General features: G+C 40.3%; 3 protein-coding genes across 3 annotated transcripts; 1 reads left to right on the forward strand and 2 right to left on the reverse strand.

Moving 5' to 3' along the window:
- The first annotated feature begins 2,313 nt into the window (after nucleotides 1–2,313).
- lrr1 (leucine rich repeat protein 1) lies at nucleotides 2,314–8,107 on the forward strand. The gene is made up of 5 exons (XM_028566265.1): nucleotides 2,314–2,967; nucleotides 4,877–4,975; nucleotides 6,168–6,420; nucleotides 6,747–7,212; nucleotides 7,438–8,107. Exons 1-5 carry the CDS (start codon nucleotides 2,785–2,787, stop codon nucleotides 7,691–7,693), a joined length of 1,257 nt encoding a protein of 418 aa, XP_028422066.1. The 5' UTR covers nucleotides 2,314–2,784; the 3' UTR covers nucleotides 7,694–8,107.
- An 11-nt stretch (nucleotides 8,108–8,118) lies between these two features.
- dnaaf2 (dynein axonemal assembly factor 2) lies at nucleotides 8,119–10,706 on the reverse strand. Its single transcript, XM_028566264.1, has 2 exons — nucleotides 8,749–10,706; nucleotides 8,119–8,665 (listed from the first exon to the last, which is right to left on the reverse strand). The coding sequence occupies exons 1-2, from the start codon at nucleotides 10,459–10,461 to the stop codon at nucleotides 8,252–8,254; spliced, it is 2,127 nt and encodes a 708-aa protein (XP_028422065.1). The 5' UTR covers nucleotides 10,462–10,706; the 3' UTR covers nucleotides 8,119–8,251.
- A 2,048-nt stretch (nucleotides 10,707–12,754) lies between these two features.
- Nucleotides 12,755–16,378, reverse strand: LOC114546848 (Krueppel-like factor 11). Its single transcript, XM_028565959.1, has 4 exons — nucleotides 16,170–16,378; nucleotides 15,065–15,343; nucleotides 13,586–14,549; nucleotides 12,755–13,342 (listed from the first exon to the last, which is right to left on the reverse strand). Exons 1-4 carry the CDS (start codon nucleotides 16,206–16,208, stop codon nucleotides 13,041–13,043), a joined length of 1,584 nt encoding a protein of 527 aa, XP_028421760.1. The 5' UTR covers nucleotides 16,209–16,378; the 3' UTR covers nucleotides 12,755–13,040.
- Nucleotides 16,379–21,505: the final 5,127 nt, after the last annotated feature.

A 21,505-nucleotide genomic window follows, 5' to 3' on the forward strand; every position in this document is an offset into this window, starting at 1 on the left:
AGACACTCTCAGACTCACAGCTCACTGGTTCCTCTGCCGTCCTCGGGTACAGCTGCAAGGGAAGAAACACTGGAATGACTACGCTGACATTCAATGATTTCAACCAACAACTTTCCATTGTGGTTGCTATAGGGCGGTTGGTACAAATAAACCTTATCTATGCCAGCAAAAGTTTCAATTCAGCATGATGTTTCAACTGACTGGCAAAATACAGGAACAACATAAAGAAATAAAGCAGAGGAGAGGAAAGAGAAGAAGTATAACCTGTTGTTTTTTATGAATAAAAATAATACAATGTTTTTGATATGATTTGTACCGGTAAATTCCTCTTATTCTGTGATCATCAAGGTAAGGCAGTTTGTCATGTAACTCTGGGACCCGATAGATTTTCTTGTTTAAGATTTCAAAATGCATATAAACGTAATTATTGACATATGTAGACAAACCCAAAAGTGGAAATTAGACATGGTTGTTTTCAGGCGATGAACCTTCATTTTAAGCTTTATGGCTACTTTTTAGACTATGAATACAGGAACCGGAGTTTAGAAGATTTCTGTTTACATTGTGGGGAGAAATAAATAAACTTCCGTCATCAGTGGTGGAAAAAGTATTTAGGTAAAAACAATACTTCAAAAATACTCCATTAGTATGAAGTAAGAAAAGTCTTGCCCCCCAAATTTAAGTAAAAGTACAAAAATATTATCAGACCTAACATTATTGTAAATGTTATAATATTATATATATTACTTTTCTGGATTATTATTAGATGCATTAATGAGTAAGCAGCAATGTAATGCTGTTGTTGATTAATCTGGAGGCAATTTTAACTACCTTTTTAAATACTGAGTAGTTCAATCTATAACAATGCATTATGTTTATAAAATGCCCGTTTTATTTGTATGGAAAATCTGAATGTGCAAAGTAACTACAGCTGTCAAATAAATGTCATGAAGTAAAAAGTGTATCTCCCTGGTATAGTTTTTGGGGAAGTCTTTCTTTCTGCTGACCACTAGATGCCGCAATTGCTAAAGACTTTATATTTCTGTTTATATAAATTAGTATATCATTAAAATATAGACTTTGACAAGAAAAAAGGAAAAGCTTCAATTTCCTCTCACAGTTTTCCTCAGCAGATGGAGTTTTTGCTCAGTTGTCACGGAGATACCAGTGCACTGAGCAACATTTAATAAGGAGGACCATGGACAGTAAAAAAAAAGCTAGTAAGTGGACCTTGAGTTACGATGTTGTCAAACTTCTATAGGTTGCCTTATGATTAGCAAAAACTGTGACTGCATTGGAGAGTATTAAAGAGTCCTTTTTTACATTTATATTATTGTCAGACAAACCAACACATAACTACCGAATGTCACTCAGTGGTGGAAGAAGTACTCAGATCTTTGAAGTAGCACTGTGACACTGTGGAAATACTTTGTTACAAGTAAAAGTCCTGCATTCAAAATTTAACTTAAATATAATAGCATGATCAAAATGTTCTATACTGTGGGGATATTTTATCATTTGAGTGTCTGATTGTCTGACTGTCTATGTCTTACTGAAAAAAACAGATACGTCAGCAATTGTATTTTTTTCAATGAACAGAGTCCTAGAGTTCTATCCTTCGTCCTTGCTGATAAAAGCTTTAAGCAAGTTTTTAATCAAAAACAAGCACATTTGATAAGTGAAAAACCACCAGATCAATCAAAGGTATTCCCTATAGTTACAATATAATTCGGTTATTTAAATAATTAATATAGTACCTATATGTTTATTTTAATCATAGCACATTAGTTACTTGCATAACCTTTGTTGTTCCTGTAGTAGATATGAAATGTGTAAGAGGTTCCTATGACATCTGGCCTAGCTGAGGGTTTTTCTCCCACAGTATAAGTGAAAGTACTCATTATGCAGAATGGCCCATTTCAGAATAATGTATATAATATTATTGGATTATAATTAGGGATGAATTAATATTACATCACTTTAATATTGCAGCTGGTAAAGTGAAGCTAAATTGAATTACTTAATAGTTAGTTAGGATAATATTTACTCATAGACAAAAATAGTAGTCGGGCCCACTGCTAGTTTGGGATTTCCTTAATAATAAATAATATTGCATTCGTTGATTATATTTTGTATTATTTTAGGCCTAACTGAATCTGAATAGTAACTAGTAGCCTAACTAAAGTTACCAAAAAGTACCTCAAAATTGTACAGTGCATGAGTAAATGCCTACTTAGTTACTTCCCACCACGTATAATATATTGTTCATTTATAAAAAGTCATATGAAGACAAACAGGAAGGGGTCTGTCCCTCTCCTGCTCTACGCCCAGGCTGAAAAAAAAACGAGCGCTTCCATAACGTCACTTCCCACGCGCGCGAGATTATGCTAACAGCAGCTAACCAACCAACTGACAACCGAAAACTTATCCTTTTAACAATTCATTAACACTGTCAAGCTCACCGCAGCTGCCAACTAAAGGCTTCAGTATCCCTGCTGTATGCAGTGTCTTCGACAGGCGTTCAGATGCAGCTGCAGCTCGGTACAGAGGGCTGGTCTGGTTGTTGACATCCGTGACGAGGACGTAGCTATGTGTGTTGTTGTGTCAGTAGTTCCAGTAACTCATAGCTAGATATATAGATACATACGAATATATATCTATACCAGTAATTTACTAGCTATCGTTACTTTTTCGAGGAAGTTTCTGGATTTTTCTCTGGTATTTAAACCTTTAGTTCACTCTGACTCGGGCTTCAAGTGTTTGTTATTTTAGTATTCGATTGCGATGAAGCTGCAGTGTGATGTCGAGGTGGTGAATCGGATGCTCCCAACGTTTGGGATGAAAAGTCGAGGGAAGGGGGCGAGAGCTGTGCTGTCCATCGGGAAGCATTTGGACAAGACGAGTCAACGCAACAACATTTACATGATGATCTGCACAGCTAAAGACAGAGCAGGCTCAAAGTACAAGGTAAGTGTCTGTTGTTATTGTTGATTGTCTGTACTGTACTACTGCTGTTTGTTAAAGGTCCCATATTATGCTAATTTTTAGGTTCATACTTGTATTTGAGTTTTTTACATGCTTTAATGTTCAAAAAACACATAATTTTTTTCATAGTGTCTGTCGGAATATACTTGTATTCACCCTCTGTCTGAAAAGCTCAGTTTTAGCGCCTGTCTCTTTAAGCCCCCCTCCCTAAAAAGCCTAGTCTGCTCTGATTGGTCAGCATTTCTGGGTCTTCCGCATCTTCACTGGAGTCTCTGCACCGTCTTTGCAGCCGGGGAATGCCTATAACGGCACAGTAGCGGCACTTTCTACCTGTAAATAGCATAGTTGTGACATCACAACTTGCAGAAGTCCTGACGGCTCGTTTAAAGGCACTGTTTCTGAATATGTAAACTCAATCACAATGTTTGTTTATAAAAACTTCCGGGTAGAAAACTCCTGCGTCCTGTACGTACAATTTAACGGCGCTGAGCAAATAGGGACGAGGAACAACTGGATATACTCTCATTTCATTCATTTAAAATGTATGTTTGATGCTTTCATATGTCAACGCTTTCACTAACGTTAGGTTGGAGAACTAATTTACCTGTTGGGGCTACAGACAAAAGAAAATGACACCACCCAATCTAGCAGTCAGTCCGACTGGCGGTGAAATGCTACCATTTGTAACACTAGATTTGGTTTAAATCGATAAATGTTAGTTACTGTTGAAAATGACAACAGAAATAAACAAGTTTGCAGATTTTACATATCTCCGCAATTCAATTTTCAATGATTTTTGCATTAGCGCGACGTCACAGTAATTCGGTCTATAGGACCTGTCTATATTTCAGTTCATCCATTCAGGCAGGGGACTATTAGACCCTTTCCCAGCATGCATTTGCGCCAGACAGTTCTTTCTTTTTAAAGTCTGATGGACTTGAAGAGCAAAGTTGTACTTAAAAAGAATAAGAAAAAAACAACCATTAAATCATCAAACTTCATTGACGTCAGACATTTACACATAAATATCAACTCAAGAGAATGAATATATCCCCCTCCTCTCTTTCATTGATGTTTTAGTCCAGTCTGCTTTATTGTCAATTTCTTCACATATACTAGACATGCAGAGGAATCGAAAGTTCGTTTCTCACTATCCCACGATGAAGAAGAAAAAATGCACAACAGATAAGACAAGACATTCCTACCACAAGAGTAAAAAAAAGTGCTCAACACATAGGGACATTTTTCCTAACACTAAAACAATAAACGGCAACAATATCACAAGACAAAAACACAAGAATGTCACAAGCAGCAAAAAATGTTATATGATGTGCTGTGGTAGATCAGAAAGATGTGCAAAAAGTCAACGGAGAGTGCCTAGACACCCCTGGCTGCAAATTAAATTTGCTGCCGCTAGGTTGCGTCTACATTTCTAGGCTATCTTAGCTCTTACACTAGACAAAAAATGAGTTTATCATGTTATTATTATTATTATTATTATTATTATTATTATTTGTCAGATCTTGTGCTAGTTTCTTTTTTAAATGGACAGTATCAAATATTGCATATCAAAACATTCCAGCAACTTTGACTGTGTTGTTGGTTTTCAATTAACTCAATCCCATCACCTAATAAATCAATTATTCATTATCTTTCCCAGAAAGACCTAGATTGGAAACCCAAGAAGTATTGTTTTCATGGTTTCAAAATGCTGCCTTCAGGTGCTCCTCAGAAGCTTCTGATTTCAAAAGAAATTAGCGCTGTAAAGATATAAACCTGTATGTTGACGAATAGGTTAAAATGTTTCAGTATTCCTGTCTACACTTGTTGAGACAGTGAGTCACTCTTGTATTTTTCCATCACTGATATTTGCCAACTTTCTCTTTCGCAGCTGAAAGACAACATAGAGAAGTTCTTCACTTGGTTTGTGGCGGAAGGCAAGGCCACAGTGAGATTAAAGGAACCTGCTGTTGACATTTGTTTAAGCAAGGTACGACATCCAACATGGTGCATTTACAGTCTGACTATATACAACTGATTTATTTACTTTTTTATTTTTTTGTCCAGATCAAGATTTTCAGGTTCAATCTTATTTCATTGAAAAATGTGTCACAACTAGACAGACACATTTGGTTGTTTTGACTGCAGCTGATGCCTGGACAGCCACCATAGAAGCCTCGTTGTTTCCAGTTGCTGTAAATCCCTCCTGGCTGTTTTGAGACCAGTGGTGACCTTTCACCTAGATCCTAACATAGTTCTACCTGTCACATTTGAAATGCACTTACACACACATACCCACACACAGACTGACGCCACATTAGTCAGATAAACAGAAGAAACCGAAGTTCCTAAATTGTGGGAAATGTGTGAACCAAACTACAATTAAACTTAGGGTTGGGCATCGTTTGGATATTAACGATTCTGATTCCAATTCCGATTCTTCCTTTCGATTCCGGTTCGTATCAATTCTTGATTCCGATTCTTTGAGTGGTGGAGTTGAAATGGGGCACATGTTTATTTCACAAATAAGAGGAAAGTTTTATTTTGATTCAAAGGTGGGTTGCAGTTTGACGGGGCTTTTTCAATGTAAAATAAAGCCACACTAGAGCACCGCTTACTGTGCTCCATGGCTGCAACACAACAAGCGCCTGGCCACTACGGAAACCAAAACTTGCGCATGTTAAATTTGGAACCCATGATCAGATTTGAAACCAAATCCTCCAAACGATTCCAATAAAGAAATGATTCCGATGGAATCGTAATTTTTGAAATGATTCCAAGTAGGAATCGGTTCTCGATGCCCAACCTTAATTAAACTACAGGGCCACATTTTTATAATTGTAAACAAATTGACCATACATTTAAATTAACACCCCAATATGTCTTTGTGTGTGTTTTTTGGATAATATTGTACTGTACAGGTATTCATTATATTGTGTCTAATCCCTGTACTTTACATTCAGAATCACTCACATTTTTATTCCCAGCAGCAAAAAGTTCATCATGTGCATTCAAAAGAAGTGTCAAGATATTCCAGGCTAGTGAATTTAGGTTAGATATTTTAAGGAATCCGGTCATACACGACCACCTGAGAAGATACTGTGAGTCTGCTTTTTCTCTTACCTATTAACACCGGTAAATTCATTCATTCATTCTTTATTTATTTATTCATTCATTCGTAGGCCGATGCTAACAGCTTAAAGAACTTCCTCTCAGCCGCTCGTTTGGCAGACAGAGGAAGTGACGCGGGCAGCCTTCCTCTCTCCACGCTCACTCCAGTTCGCGCCAGAGACGTAGAACAACCCAAGAAGAAGCTCAGCATCGTCTCCAAGAAGGACTACCCCCTCACCTCCAACTTCCCCTACTCTCTGGAGCAGCTGCAGGTCTCCTACTGCAAACTGTCCCGGGTGGACATGCGGATGCTGTCCCTTAAAGGTAGAGTGAGTCGCTGGGATTGTTAACTACACACTGGTGGTTATATTTTGGCCTACAGAGTAGTGCTTGATTTACATTCTGTTTCTGCACTTTACTCCCTTTTTGTTTTAATAGAGAAGATTACAGAGCATTGATAAGGAGGGGTCCTAGTAAATGCGAAAATAGTCTTATTGTGTCTTCTGTGAGAAAATAACCTTGATGAGTTGCTGGAAAATGTAGCTTCAGTTTTGATCATTCTTTTTTTTTTTTTTTCTTCAATGTATTAAAGTGCAATACTAAATAGCTGGATTGCCCCTTTTAAGTAGTATTTTTCTTTGTTTTTGTAGCTCTCCGCAAGCTAGACCTCAGTAACAACCACATCAAGAAACTCCCCACCACCATCGGTGACCTCGGCTGCCTCTCTGAGCTCATCCTCCACAACAACCAGCTGGAAGCCTTCAGCGAGGCCCTCTGCCTGTCCACACTGCAGCGGACCCTCCAGCTCCTGGACCTCAGCCAGAATCGACTGCAGTCCCTCCCCGCTCACTTCTGCCTGCTCAAAGAACTGGTGAACCTCAAGCTGGACGACAACGAGCTCGTCCGTTTGCCGTTCCACGTCGGCCGTCTCTCGAAGTTGAGGTTCCTGTCAGCGGCGCACAACCAGCTAGCTGTGTTGCCCAGTGACTTCCGTAAGCTGAGTCTGGAGAACCTGGACCTGTTTGGGAATCCGTTTAACCCGTTTAACCACACAATGAAAATTGCAATCCCCCTTCCACTTCAAGAACTGGCTTCCAGAGCTGTGGCCAACCTCAGGTTAGAGTTAAACAATCTCAGTATATACCATACATACATATATCATCCTTCTTATATTTGAGAATGTGTGACATGCACCAACAACACCATGACAAATTCCTTGTATGTGCAAAAAACGTACTTGGCAATAAAGCCCTCTCTGATTCTGATACTGTATCTTAATAACACTGGTACTGTGGTTCTTAGAGCACACTCCTAATTGTATCTTTCCGATTGACCTCGCAGGTTACCATACGGACCTCACCTCATCCCTGCCCACTTGTGTCGGGACCTCGAAGTAGCCAAGACCTGCGACTGCGGCCGCGTATGCATCAATTTCTACATCGAGACGGCGGTCAGCATGAACCTGCACCAAGTCTCTCACACAGTGGTCCTGGTGGACGACATGGGTGGCACAGACGCTCCCGTGCATCAGCACTTCTGCTCCCTCTTCTGCTACTCCAAGTTTTTAGACAACTCCCTCCAGAGAGGAATCAGATGAGGCAGAACAAACTCTTCCGTTTGACAGGAAACGCCTGGAAATTTTGAAATGGATTGCAAGCTACGAGATGCTGTCGGAGGGTACAGTTTTCTGGTAATGCCTATAAATGAAAGGACAATATTGACTCTGTTGAGGTTTGTTATTAAAAAGTACTTCAAGCAGCCTGTTTTACACTTTCACTGTCACACAACTTCTTTCCTGTTCTTCCTTCCTCTTAAACAAAACTGCAGGTAGCCCTACTGACCTACTTCTACTAGGCATGGGTATAAAGAAATCAGATGAATTCAAGTTTTTTTTATTTTTCTGAACACAGTGGCTCAGGCTCTGAGTGTTGGCTAAAGGGAGTTGGTTTTGACTGTGTTAATGACCCACACTTTTTATATACATGTGACAAAAAATCAATAAAATAAAAGTATTTCATCATTTTAATATTGTTGGACACTGCAGACGTTTTTAACTGATATAACTTGCATTCAAAACTGATTGATGATCCAGGAAAAAAAAAAAAATAATAATAATCTGAACAACTTGCCCTGAACCTTCCTCTGCACACAGTCCTCAGTCCAGCTCATACATCAGGGAGTTTTGGAAGATGAACCCAGCAGATGTGGAATGATCACTTATGACCTTTTCATTTCCATCTTTATCAATTTCCCTCAATAACACGGGGGGTGGCTTGTTGCCGTGCTCTGGGTTGTGAAAGATTTGCTCCGTCAGCAGGTCGTCTTCGTCTACGCTCTCCCTCTCCCTCTCCCTCTCCACGGCGCCCACGGCACGTTCCTCAGAGAAGAAAGTCGCCCTGTTGCCTGAACCTTCTCTACTTGAATTGCTTGCTTCATCTGTCGCAGGCATCTCGCTGGACTCCTGGGAAGTGCAGCAGACCTTTATGTTCCGGCTAGGTGTATTAGCTGCTGTGGAACTTTGGGATTCCTCAGTGGATCTGAGATGTAGAAATGCAGCATCTGTTTCCACCTGAAGCAAACAAAATATAAGTAGCTTAGTTTGATCAGACACTTGTAGCTTTTTGTCAGCACGATTGTTATGATTTATCTCACCTCATTTCCATGTACACTCTCTCGTGTCTTTTCATTCTCCTCCTTGGTGTCTGAAGTCTTCATTTTGGATGTTGACTCTAAACATGAGTTCAGATTTACTACTCCTTTTCCTATGCAGCTTGAATGTTCAGCAGTGACTAAAACAGGCTGGTTTTCTGTCTCAGGTGAGGCCACAAGCCTGTTATCAACAGTTAATGATTTTTCTTCTTCAGCAGAAACATCAACGATATCACACTGAAGACTTGTTAGACTGGAATCATTTTTATCCTGGTGTTGCTGCGTCTTCTGTAGGTTCAAGTTTCCAACTTCGTTTTCATTTCCCTGCTCCTGCTCTTTCAACGTCTCCTCCTCCACTCCACTGTCCTCTCCCTCTACACCTTCCTGGCCTTCCCTCATCCGCTCCTCTCCTTTGTCCTGACCTTTTTCTCCCTCTTCTTCACCTTTCTCTAACCTTGTCTGCTGCCTCAAATCCTTTCCAACACCTCTTTGCTCCTCCTCCTCAGTTTTCTGGCTTTCTTTTTCTTTCTCCTTCCAGTTATCATCCTCTTCCACCTCGCTTTTCTCCTCCTGCCTCTCGTCATCACTAACGCTAGTGTGAGCAGAACCTACAGCAAAATCAAACGCTTCGTTCGAAGGAAGAACAGGCAGCGTGACTGTAAGCTGTCCTCTCTGTTTGTTGAACTTTGCCTCTCCTTTATCATCATCCACAGGGTAGGCTAAGGGCAGCTCCAGTCTGTAGGCTGGTTTCTTGGACTCCAGCAACAACAGTCTCTCTTTTACCTCAAGGCTGGCGTCTGTGGCCGCCTTCAGTAGTGGCATGTCGATGGTAAACACTATTTCTTTGGGCCTGGGGCTTTGGGCAGAGTCTCTAGAACATCTGAAGTCCTGTATATCAATAAAAGATCTATATCTTACGGTGTAGTTTGGCTTGGTAGGCTCTTTGGCTTTCTGAGGCCGGATCTGGGAGCTTTTAGGTTTAGCATCACTGCTGTTCTTTGTTGCGGGTGATTCTGTGGGCTTGGTTTCCTGGGATGTGGTAGGTCCTTTTTCATCCGGGTATGGGAATGCAAGAGGGTCAGGCTCCTCTGAGGGCTCCTTGGTTTTATATCCAAGTATGGGTTTTCGGATGACACAAGGCTGCGGAAGGCCTTTGTATTTTGTATTCATCTCCCTTACATTGTTTTTATCTAGAGTCACTTTAAAAGCATTCTGGATTCCCTGAATGGCTGTGCTGTGAACTATATCCATAAATCGCTTGTTTTTGCTTGCAATGTGGAGAGTGTCAGGGTGGAAAATAACATCATAGATCATGGCCTTGTTCCCTTTTGGATCTACGCTTTGTCTCCCTGGGTGCAGACTGTGAGGCAGGGACCAGGACTGTCCTCTGCGGCCATCCTCCGACACACCCCATTTACATTCAGGCTTTCCAACTTTTTCATTGGCGCAGATGTTGATGAAACACTTCTGCTTGCCGTTTACACTGGTCCTGAGAGCCCTAAATGGTTCCGGGTGGATAAATTCAATCGTGTTTCCTCTCTCCTGCTCCAAAAGTTTGATCTCCTCTTCATACTTCTTCTTATTCTCAGGGTCTGATATTTCATTGGCGTAATCGCGAAACATTTCCCTGAATTTCTCGTCTTTGAAAGCTTGTGTCAGTCTGTCGACTTCATCCACTGTCATGTTTAGTTCTTCCAGTTTACCTCCGGCCTCCATGCTGATTACGACGAGGAGAAATAGTGAAATTAGCGACCACACAATTTTCGTGAGCTAGCTAGCTAAAAAAAAATAAGTCCGAAGCGAAGTAAGCTAAATAAAAAGTCTTACAAGCTGTCCTCTCTGGAAAAGAAATGCAGAACTTGGTGTGGTTTTATGTCCACTTCCACGGGTTTTAGACCTCCAGCAAACTGTCCTAGTTGTGGTGATGTAACCTAGCAACACAAGGGCCATTGGTGCAACAAGAAAACACTTCCCTGAGAAACATTTTTATTGCCATAAATCCGACAGAAATTGAATTAATGAAAATAGTTTACTGAATAGATATAACGTTAATAGTAAGAATTACAAATGTAGTTTAATTTAAATAAGATTAACCCATTAAAAAAAACTTTACTTTTATGCACCAAAAAACATGAATAAAACAAGATATTAACTCTACTTTATGTAATTGCATTTTTAACGACGCATAAATTGAACTGTAATTGTGTTTGGCTTTTTAGTTTAAGTGCCTTTTAACTCACATTCCATAATTACAAAATCCCTCCTAAATTCTGTATATTCAATGCAGCAAACAAACTTTGCTTGCAGATGAATAACTTTGAGTTTCTTAATAACCAGTACTATTGGCAATGACATATTGGACTACATAATGGACTACATATGGAAATTAGCCTTTGGGCTACAATCTAGCATTTTTTACGTGTGCTGTTATACATGTTCATCAAATATGCATTGTCCTGAAATAATAAAATAAATAAAAAAAATAAACATACAATCCAGTACCATTTTGGCAATGAGCACCAATTGTGAAGTGCATTATGATCACCTCAACTGTTATACTGTTATACTTTACCAAAGACTTCACAAAACATTTCAATCCAACAGGATATTGTTCAGCACTGTAAATGATCAAATGACATGAGTCCGCCACCAGATGTTGCTGTAGATCACCGTTGTGGCACACAGCCAATCAGTAAGTCGGTCAGTAAGGCAAAGGGGCGGGTAAGTAGGGAAGAGAAGTGATTGGTCGCACCCCCAACAGTTCATATTTCTCACTGTCTGATTGGAAGAGATGTTGCTGTTACTGGGTATGGGACCACTGGTAATAAATAAATAAAGAGAGAGAGAGAGAGAGAGAGAGAGAGAGAGAGAGAGAGCACAGATAAGCCCTTTTAATTTCCACTTGTATCATCCCAAATTCCTAGCTGAAAATGTCTTCCTTCTACTTACCCCATGTTGTTTTTTATGGCCAAGGATGGACAATACCATTTTTCCTTCTATTCATTATCATATTATATTTCACATTTTTCATTTACACAACCTGTTTGTATTAAAGTATATACATTTTACTATTACTGTACACCTGTCTACCACAGTATTTTATAGTATGTCATATTTCATTTATATAACTGCTGCACTATTTTTTGTCTTTATTAGATTCTAATTAGATTTTACTCACCTGATTTTCTTTTTTTATATACATATTTGTATGTAATGTTGTAGGGAGCATGATAACTAAGCATTTCATTGCCAATGACTGCTTCACTGCGAATGTTGTGCATATGACAATACTAAGAACGTGTAACGACTGGTGTTTGCTAAATGATGCCAGATTGATAAGAGATTTTTGAGTGAATAAAACTCAGTAGTGTATTATGCAAGAGTCACACAGCCCCACCACCCCCTTGTGTTCATGTGACAGTGCTGAATGGGCTCAAAAGATTAGTTAATAAACTCTAAAAAGACAAACACATCTCTGTCTGTCTTGTCTGCTGACTCATCAACACTCTTGCTCTGAGCTAACGAACAGGACACAATGTCCCCAGATGGTGTCACCAAAAGAGCTTTTATAACACCAAAATTCATTCCGCTAATAGAGCAAAAGAGGCCGGTGGGGGTGACACACACAGGATGTGGGAAGGCACCACTCACTGCATTTCTGCATGAGACAACCGGGAAAGATTGCTGACTATACTAAGATGCCACAAGTCTTTTTTCCCGGATTAGGTATCGGAAAGGTCACAAAATGCACAAAAAATGACTTAATGACTTAATCTTTTTTATTACAAATATGTATTAAATAATGTGAAAAAGTTAGACAGGGGGATATAATCAAGGTATAATCATAGTACTGATGATTAATATTCATATGTACATTATTTTTTATGTTTTCCCAAATATGACAAATAAATGAATTTCATAGTACAACAAACAATACATTCATATATATATATATATATATATATATATATATATATATATATATATATATATATATATATATCAACACAAACATAGAGAACGTGTTGTAGGAGGGGTGGAGAAGATGAAATGTATAAGACAAACTTCCTACAAAAGCTTTGGCAACAGTGCATTAATATTCAATTATATCAAAGTAAACAAAACAATCCCTTAAAGAAAAATACATTTACAAATGAGCAGTAGAAAGGAAAAAAAGTCCAGTGCATGTTTGTTCTTTCATTCCCATGAGTAAAATTGCAGCAGCCTTGTGTGCTTGGCTGCTTCCTGTGTCCCTGTGGTATCTTGGGAGTGGGTAGGATGGCAGTGTTTATTGTCTACTTTGAGCCGGCAGGTACCAGCATGCTTAGTGTGGCAAGGCCGGGTTTTGAGGGAGTTGTCTTGCCTGCAGCCATTTTGTTCAGGCTCCTGACATCAGCTTGCCACGAGGGAATTTTCTTTGTGGTCATATGGCGGCGGGCGTGTTTGGTGAGGTGATCACTGCGCATAAATCGCCGGTCGCACACGGGACACACAAATTTTTTCTCACCGGTGTGTGTTCGCCGGTGACGGGAGAGCTCGTCAGAGCGGGCAAACCTCTTATCACAGCCGTCCCAGCTGCAGCTGAAAGGCTTCTCACCTAAGGGAGGGAAACAGGGAGAGTAGGGAGTCAGCAAGTGAATCACAGTATAGTCATAAAAACTTCAAACATCCCACTGTCTGAGAAATAACAATGAGCTCACTCTCTTCCTATCAAGAATAACAAGACCAAGAAAGGAATGTTTTACAAACAGGATGCAACACTTATCTGTGGTCCCATTTTATTCCACATCCTCACCAGTATAAACCAAATCACACACTAAAAAATGCATTAAACCCTCACCTGTGTGTGTTCTTAGGTGAGCCTTGAGGTGTGAGCTCTTAAAATACGTCTTCCTGCAGCCCGGGAAGTTGCAGACATAGTTTCTCCTGCGGGAAAAGTCCATCTTTGTTACTGTTGTACCGCTGCTGGTCCCCGCTGGCACATACACAGGGGCCGGGGCCAGAGGTAGTAGCTTGGTGTTGCCCAGGGTCATGACAGTCTGAGGGCAGTGAGGGGCCTGAGAGACAGAGGATTGAGGGAGAACCAGCATCACCGTGCCTTGGGGCATCGCTGAGCCCACGATGAGGGACTGCTGGAGAGGGGCGCCATTGGCTGAGGCGGGCTGGGGGAGGATGGGCGTGGTGGTGGTCCGAATCCCATTACTGGATGTCTGAACCGCACCAGGGATGAAGGCTGAGATTATACCAGATTGGCTGCTGACAGGGAACATCTGGCAAATGATTTGAGGGCTGGGGACTGAGTGCGGGGACAGGGTTGCAGGAGCAGAGGGAGTGGCTAGGCTGTTTTGCAGTTGCATATTGACAGGAGTGGGGGTGGAGACACTGTTCAAACATGGATTTGGGGGACTGGCATGCTGCTCTATTCTTGAGGCAGATAATGTGGGTATGAGAGGAGCTGGAGGAGTCGGGGGTGTGGTTTTCTGCTCAGTCTTTGTAATGCGTTGCTGCTGCTGGCAGACCGTTGCAGCCGTTACTGTGTCTCTAGTTTTCTTTGGATCGGGGGCCACTGGAATGCGGTGTTGGCAGGGGGTGCTGTCTGCAGTGTGGCGGATGACACTGGTCGCCATGGCTCTGCAGGGCTGTGGCAGAGGGGGGAGGGAGGGGGTCTTTTCAGCAATGGGTGCCAGGACAGGCTGATGGACCCAGGACCCACAGTGTTGTGAGGACACAGCCAGGCCAGAGCTTGACTGGAGCGCAGCGCTGGATGCCTCAACAAAGCTGGGGCTGTGAGGGGGAGTCATACACTGGAAAGAGAAGGGAGAGAAGAATTAACCCCAATGCTATTGGAATAGGTGTGTGTTTCTCTGGTTGTACAGCGAAAAGTGTTTTCAGAGAGATGCCACACAGGTGGCAAGCAGGTACACACACAAATCACTCTAATAAGAGCTATAAACTGTGATTTTTATGACCCTGCCTTTAAGAGGAGAAACTCTGTCTGAAGGTTAAACCACCGATCAGTATCATGGCTTTTCTTGCTGCAGCACCTGTCACCTGCCCTAGTCTCACGTCATAAACCATGGTCACACAGTTATCTTTACACATTCACATCAAAAAGGTCATAGGGTTATTGCAAACCTTGACTCTCAGGAATGTTTACCTATTTAAACTAATCTATTAAATCTATCTAATCGAATCAAGTAAGCTGTGGGTTCACACAGCTCTGTGTAATTTCTGAAGAGGGGGCAGACCCTGATGTTGCTAAACTGACTTACATATTAGTCAATTGGTTGACACCTGTACAGCATGATAAGTCACTTACCAGGGAGGAGAGGGACACAAAGTCCTTTGGGGGGTCTGGAAGTTCTGACGGCATGAGGGAGTCACAGGAATCAGAAGCGGGGGTGAGGGGTCTGGGCTTGCAGGGGTTTGGCCTGCTGCTGCCGAGGAAGTGGCCCTGGCCCCATGAGCTCATACACACCAGCGCTTCAGCTGCCTCCAGGTCTGTGTACTCCAGGCCACAGGTTCCCCTCGGGTAAGTCTGTTCACTGTCATGCCTCCTTCTCTTTGAATTGGACGCACAATGGTCCATATACTCAGTCTGAAAGGAACAATAAATAAACTTCAGATAAAAAGAACTGAAATTAAAGTAGCCTACAGTATTGCCACATCATTGGGTCATCTGGGTTAATTTTAACCTGCACGATTCGCTTTGTTGATTCCACTTTGATACTGATCTGATTATGGCATAAATGTAAACAAGGAAAAGGTTTATATTCTATTGAACAGAATGGTAAAAAAAATAAAAATAAAAAATCTATTTCCAGTTATCTGCTCATCACTGTTCCCCAATCTAAATTTCCCAGCCAAATTGGAAGGGGGTGTTGGTGACTACACTCCACCCCAGCATGCACTGCCTTTGGCTTAGAGCCAGGACACCTCCCATTGCCGAATATAGACCAAACAGTGACGTGCTGCCGAGATGAGCCATGTGAAATCCCCATAAAGCGGTTTGCATCAGGAAGTAGGCTTATTACGTTATAACTAATACATTTTACAGTAAAAAAATTAAAAAAAACATATTACTGATCTTCCACCAAATTCAACTAGATTAAACAATTTGTCAACATTGACAGGCTTCCGTAATTGTTTAAATTACAGTTGAGATTACCATACGTAGGTTATGACTTTTTAAAGAATGACAATCAAAATTGCTAAATGAATGTGTGATGAAAATAATTAATTTAATATGGTTGATTTGGCACCACTTGGACGTGACAAAATAATATTAACAAAATTGTACAGAAATGTTGAATTTAGCTGATGACTTAGCTTTAGTTTAGGTAAATAATTGAATATCACTGGATTGCAAAATAAATATCGCGCCCAAGCTAAAGTTACAGTTAAAAAAAAATGTCTTAACTTACCCCGTTTGAGTCCATCTCTGTAAATTTTCGCGATGGCATTGAGGAATAAAATGTCTTAATATCACTTTTTTGTTTTTTGTTGTCAAAGCCAGTACAGAACAAAGAGACGGCGGTTGCCAGTGCTGCTGCCTGTACTGGGGTTGGGTTGAGGTCGTCTTTTTCTCTGACTGGCTCCCCTTTTCTCTCAGCTGTGTGTGTAAAACATGGGAAGGAGAAAAAAAGAAAAACAAAACTCTCAACACGCACTGGCGGGTGGCAACACTTGGCCAATCACAATTGAGTGTGTGCGGAGCTTCAGCCAATGGAAGAGCAGAGAGCGCGTGAACAGTGCGTGCTAGCCGGACGGTTGGAGGAAATAGGGTGCGTGGCCGTTGGTGGGCGTGGCCTTGAGAGTCAGCAGTGTCAGTGTAAACCCGATGAACTGCCATCCGCTTAACTAGGGAAAAGGTCGATCGAGTCTATGCTGCGTTCACGGGGTATGGGAATAACTTGCTGAAAACCACCTGACGGCTCGATGCAGCTATAATACTATATAGCTATAATACGTCTATAATAATAAGTCATCCAAAATAGAAAATTATTTTAGAAACATATTTATTTAATATATATAATTAATAGACTTTTATAAAGATACATTGCAAAAGTTGCTTAGTTTTACATAGGTGGTCCGCTTATATGGATTTATGTGTAAGTCTGTAGGCCTAATGGTTGAACTGAATTTTTTAAATAAAAGGAAGAATATTTAAGGTCCACGTCTAGCTGAAGTCAAAATACAAAGTTTTGCCCTCTGACTTAAATAAATAATTTCAACCAGCTTTTGAATATATGAGTTGAGTTTAGAATTTAACCATGAAAAACAACTTTCCAGGAAGGATTAATTAGGCTATGTTGATACACGTTATAAACACTTACTATGTTTTAGGCTATTAGACATTGACATATTCCCGTTGACTTGATTCCATATAACTTCTTGTTGCCAATGGAAAAGGTCGATCCAAAGAAACTTTTATTTTTCAACTCTATTGTCAACTTGAAAGCGAGGGGGCCAGGAGAAAGGGCATATGTACCACATTTCTCACAATACCTGAATGCAACACCAGTGTCCAGATGAAACGCGGGTTTCTGTCTTGTTTTTTTTTTAGCTGTTTGTGCAGCTTCCTCACAGAAAAAGCAGATAAACAAGTGCTTAGTTTTCATCACCTTCACATTTCATATAACGACACATAGTCACTAAGCTACAAGTGAGTACAATGCTTTGTGTGATCTATATTATTGATGTAGCCCTTAACCATGTTACCAGTGTAAAAATGTATCATTATCCCTTCAAAATTAGATGTATCACTATTATTATGGTTTCAGAGTAAAACAGGTGACCCAAGAGAAGCCACTAATTAACCTTGATAAATGATACATACATTAGGCAAGAATGTAATGGTGTATCCCACTCTTGGTCATGGTTTTGACACTTTTTTTTTGGTCTGTTGGTGCAGCCACTCTTCTAGGAATTTTGGGGTGGAGCCAACCTCAATGCCCCATTATATACACATGTACATAAGTATTTATATTGTTAAATTTGCAGACAAATTCATTTTCATAGGCATTCAAGTCTACAGATGCACTGCACTGATAACCTTTTTTCCTGGGTGCAGAGAAAAGTATATTGTTCTTTGTTCTCCTAATATTAAATATATATTTTTAAATCTTTGTTTCAACGAATCTTGGGCTGTTCTTTGACAATTTCTATGAGATCAATCCCACAAGTACACTTAAGAGAATTCAAATCGGTCTTGACCTACATATGCTGTTATATCACCGACTGCATTTAGACAAAGAAAAAATGTGTCAGAAGCAATAGTAGGACCAGTGTCAATTTCATGAGAATGAGACCCTGATCTTTTCTGCTTATGTATATATAAAAAATATGACAACACTTTCACACCTTTTGTGAAATTGGTAAATTGGTGTTTGTTTGCAGCTTGCCTACAGGAGAAAGGGGTGTAGCAGGTGTGTTGCCCTGTCCTTAGCAGCCGTGCCTCACTGACTCACATAAGCATGAACCCAGGGAGCATTGAGGACTTGGAGCTCTGGCAGTGTAGCTGCAGTGCCAGCAGAGAAGAGGGAGGAGTTTCGAGGAAAACAAGTTAGCACGCCCGTATTACAGCCCCGGCCTTAGCACAGCAGCCTGTTTGTGATATAAGTGGGCCAAGCGGTTTCAACTTAGTCAGGGAATCTGGAGGAAAGGTTACTATCTGGGCCTCCACATGCACAACTCCCCTATCCGGCCAACTCCCCCAACTCAGGAACTCCAGGAGCGAACTCAAAAGGGGGGAGTTGCCCCAGCAGGGTTAAATATATCACCCAGGGACTATATTTCACTAACAGCCCCTGAGCTCTGACAGGCAAATATAGGCTGTGTCATCTTGACAAGATCATACTTCCACATGAAGTATATCCACTCTAAATGTATAATGTTGTCATATTTGATAGATTTCCATTACATGTTTGACCATGTTGGTTGAAATGTCCTTAAGATTGCTGAGTGGAGAAACATGAGGCCTTGAGTTCATGAATTCAGATTTTTTTAAATAGTTTTCTCTTCAATTACCATTCATGTAAGACCACACAATTTCACAATTCATTTTGAATCATTTAAGCTCACATTGAGGACTGCAAATGCATGTGTTTGCAAAGATTTTTTTTTTATAAAATGTACAGGCTATAAGAGAGCTCTCAAGGTGGGAATACTTTAATGAGACTGTTTATCTCTGGATTTATGTTGCATATTACTAAAGCTACACGCTACAGAAATTGTATTCAGTATTCCAAAAAGCTCACAAAACTCACTTATAAGATTATTCCCTATGGTTAAATGACCCAAAATCATCTCACACATATTATATTCACTAGAATACATGATTTCACTGAAAGCTTTAATTTATTGCATTGTCAGATTTATTATTAACATTTTTTGTTAGGACAGCAAACAGGCAAGAACCAAAGGAATACCTTAGTGCTACAAAAAGATGAATACTTTGGTGTTGTGAAATCCCTTCACTGCGCTCTTGTCTTTCTTGTTTTGATGGAATGCAAAACTGGATTTTTTCAGATTTATTATTATTATTTTGAAGTAGCACTCGGCTCTTATGCCTCTGAATTGCAATTTTTTATTATAAATTTACAAGGTTGGATGTTTATATTTAAGTCACAGAAGCTAATGCCAATGTTATACATATGTCTGGAATGCTTTGTGAGCTCAGCTGAACTTGGAAAACACTTGTCAGTCAACTGCTCCTCCCCACCATCACTACAAGATGGCATCTAGGTGAAAGGACACAGCCAGCATTGTAGAAACCCTCAAAAAGGATCCTTCATCCTTTCTTCCTACCTATCTTTTGCCCCTCTTTTTTAATTTCAGGTCACTGCAATTACTTGGCACGGATGTAAAAGAATAAGAAAATTCTTACTCTGCTATGAATGAAAAATGTGATGGATAAGCACATAACAAAAAAACATGCTATGCAAAAGATGTACTAAATGACAAGCCAAAGCATGTTGAGTTGATGTGTGCAAGTGATCTTCCTGAAAAGATGGAATGGTGTTTACTTTACTGATTTCTGTATGTCAGAATGCTATTTTGGCATTCAATGTTTTATTGCAGTCAAATAGTGTATTCTGTTTGTGAGAGACGCGTAACTGCAGGAGTAAAGTGCATGGTGCATTTTAAAGGAATACTTCAGCTTGAAATGAAAATTCCATCTTTAATTATTATTTAATAATTATTCCACCTTTACTTCAGCTCCTAAATATTACACATTCATTTCAATATGGCTTCAAAAGATGCAAAGTGGGCATTAAATTGATCAGAAATCCATATTTACTACATTATCTCCTACATTTCATGGTAAAGTTGTGTGTGCCATCTACAAACTATCACTAATAAGAAATAAGAAAAATATGAGATAAAGAGGTAAATATTGGACTTTTAGACCAACAATTGAATTACATGGCTACAAAACAAAACATTCGGATAATGGAGAAATTTGATGGCCTCTGGTGGTCAGTACAGGTTTACATGGACAATCTTTGGCGTGGTTTTTGTCACCAAAAGTACCATGTTTATGTGAATCTCATTGAAATTTTGTCTCAGTACTTTGATAGTACATACAAATAGCTCAGTTGGTAGAGAGGGGGCACATGTAGAGGTTTAATCCTCGATGCAGAAGGTCCAGGGTTTGAATCTGACCTGTGATGGTTTTCCTGCATGTCTTCCCCCCTCTCTCCCCCCTTTCATATCTCAGCTTTCCTATCAAATCAAGGCAGGAATGCCCAAAAAATCTTAAAAGAAAAAAAATACTTTATGATCAGTTGTTGCTGTGTGTGTGATTGTGTTATTGATAGTACATATTGCCTAACAACAAACCACAGATGGCTTGTTGTTCGAGCCATCATGTATAGTAAACACTGCACTGAAAGATGCTTTGTGTACCACACTACACATGTGGCCCCACCTTCTCTCCTCCTACACATAAGAATGGAGCAACAACAGGGATTCCTCTACAAACACCTGGCTCCTGATTGGTCGGAATGCAATTCTAAAGCCAATCTGTTGCTATGAGACACTGACTCATGTGCAGCTGCTAGCTGCTTTCTGTTGTCCTGGCAACACGAGGAACAGGAGGCAGGGTTGAGGGCTCCCTGGAGGAGCTCCCCTGGAGACTGTCTGAGCATGTGTGGTGCCTAATGATGAAGGCTTGGATATTATTAAATAATACACTTTGAATTATTTTCTGTCTGGTTGTCTGGCTGTGGGGAAAATGTTATTCTTTTGTGATGGCTCGCCATACAACGCTATGAAAAAAGCACACTCTGTACTACTCATCATCTCTTTTCAGTGAGCTACAGTATTATATTAAACTGTAGTCCATTTTAAGACCGCCTTTAAGGACTTCTACCTATAATTCACAAGACAATAGATTTCTTTTATGCACATATGGAGACTGGAGACCTACTGAGCTTTTGGTTCAGCCGTGACACATGCACTTCACTTCTAGTTAATTCTCTTTTTTTTTAGATAATTTTTTGGGCATTTTAGGCCTTTATTATATAGGACAGCTGAAGATGTGAAAGGGGAGAGAGAGAGAGGGGGAATGACATGCAGCAAAGGGCCACAGGTCAGGTCAGTAATAATGCCCAAAATGATACCAAAGGTCTACACTAGTACATATAGGTTATGCACTCATAAAACGATGGATTGGAAAGTTTGTAAGTACACCAGAAGTTTATATAAATAACACTTGCCTGCTGGCTTCTGCTCTCTGCTGTTGTTGTTGCTGCAG

Source organism: Perca flavescens, chromosome 20 (assembly GCF_004354835.1).
Source record: "Perca flavescens isolate YP-PL-M2 chromosome 20, PFLA_1.0, whole genome shotgun sequence".
Lineage (NCBI taxonomy): Eukaryota > Metazoa > Chordata > Actinopteri > Perciformes > Percidae > Perca > Perca flavescens.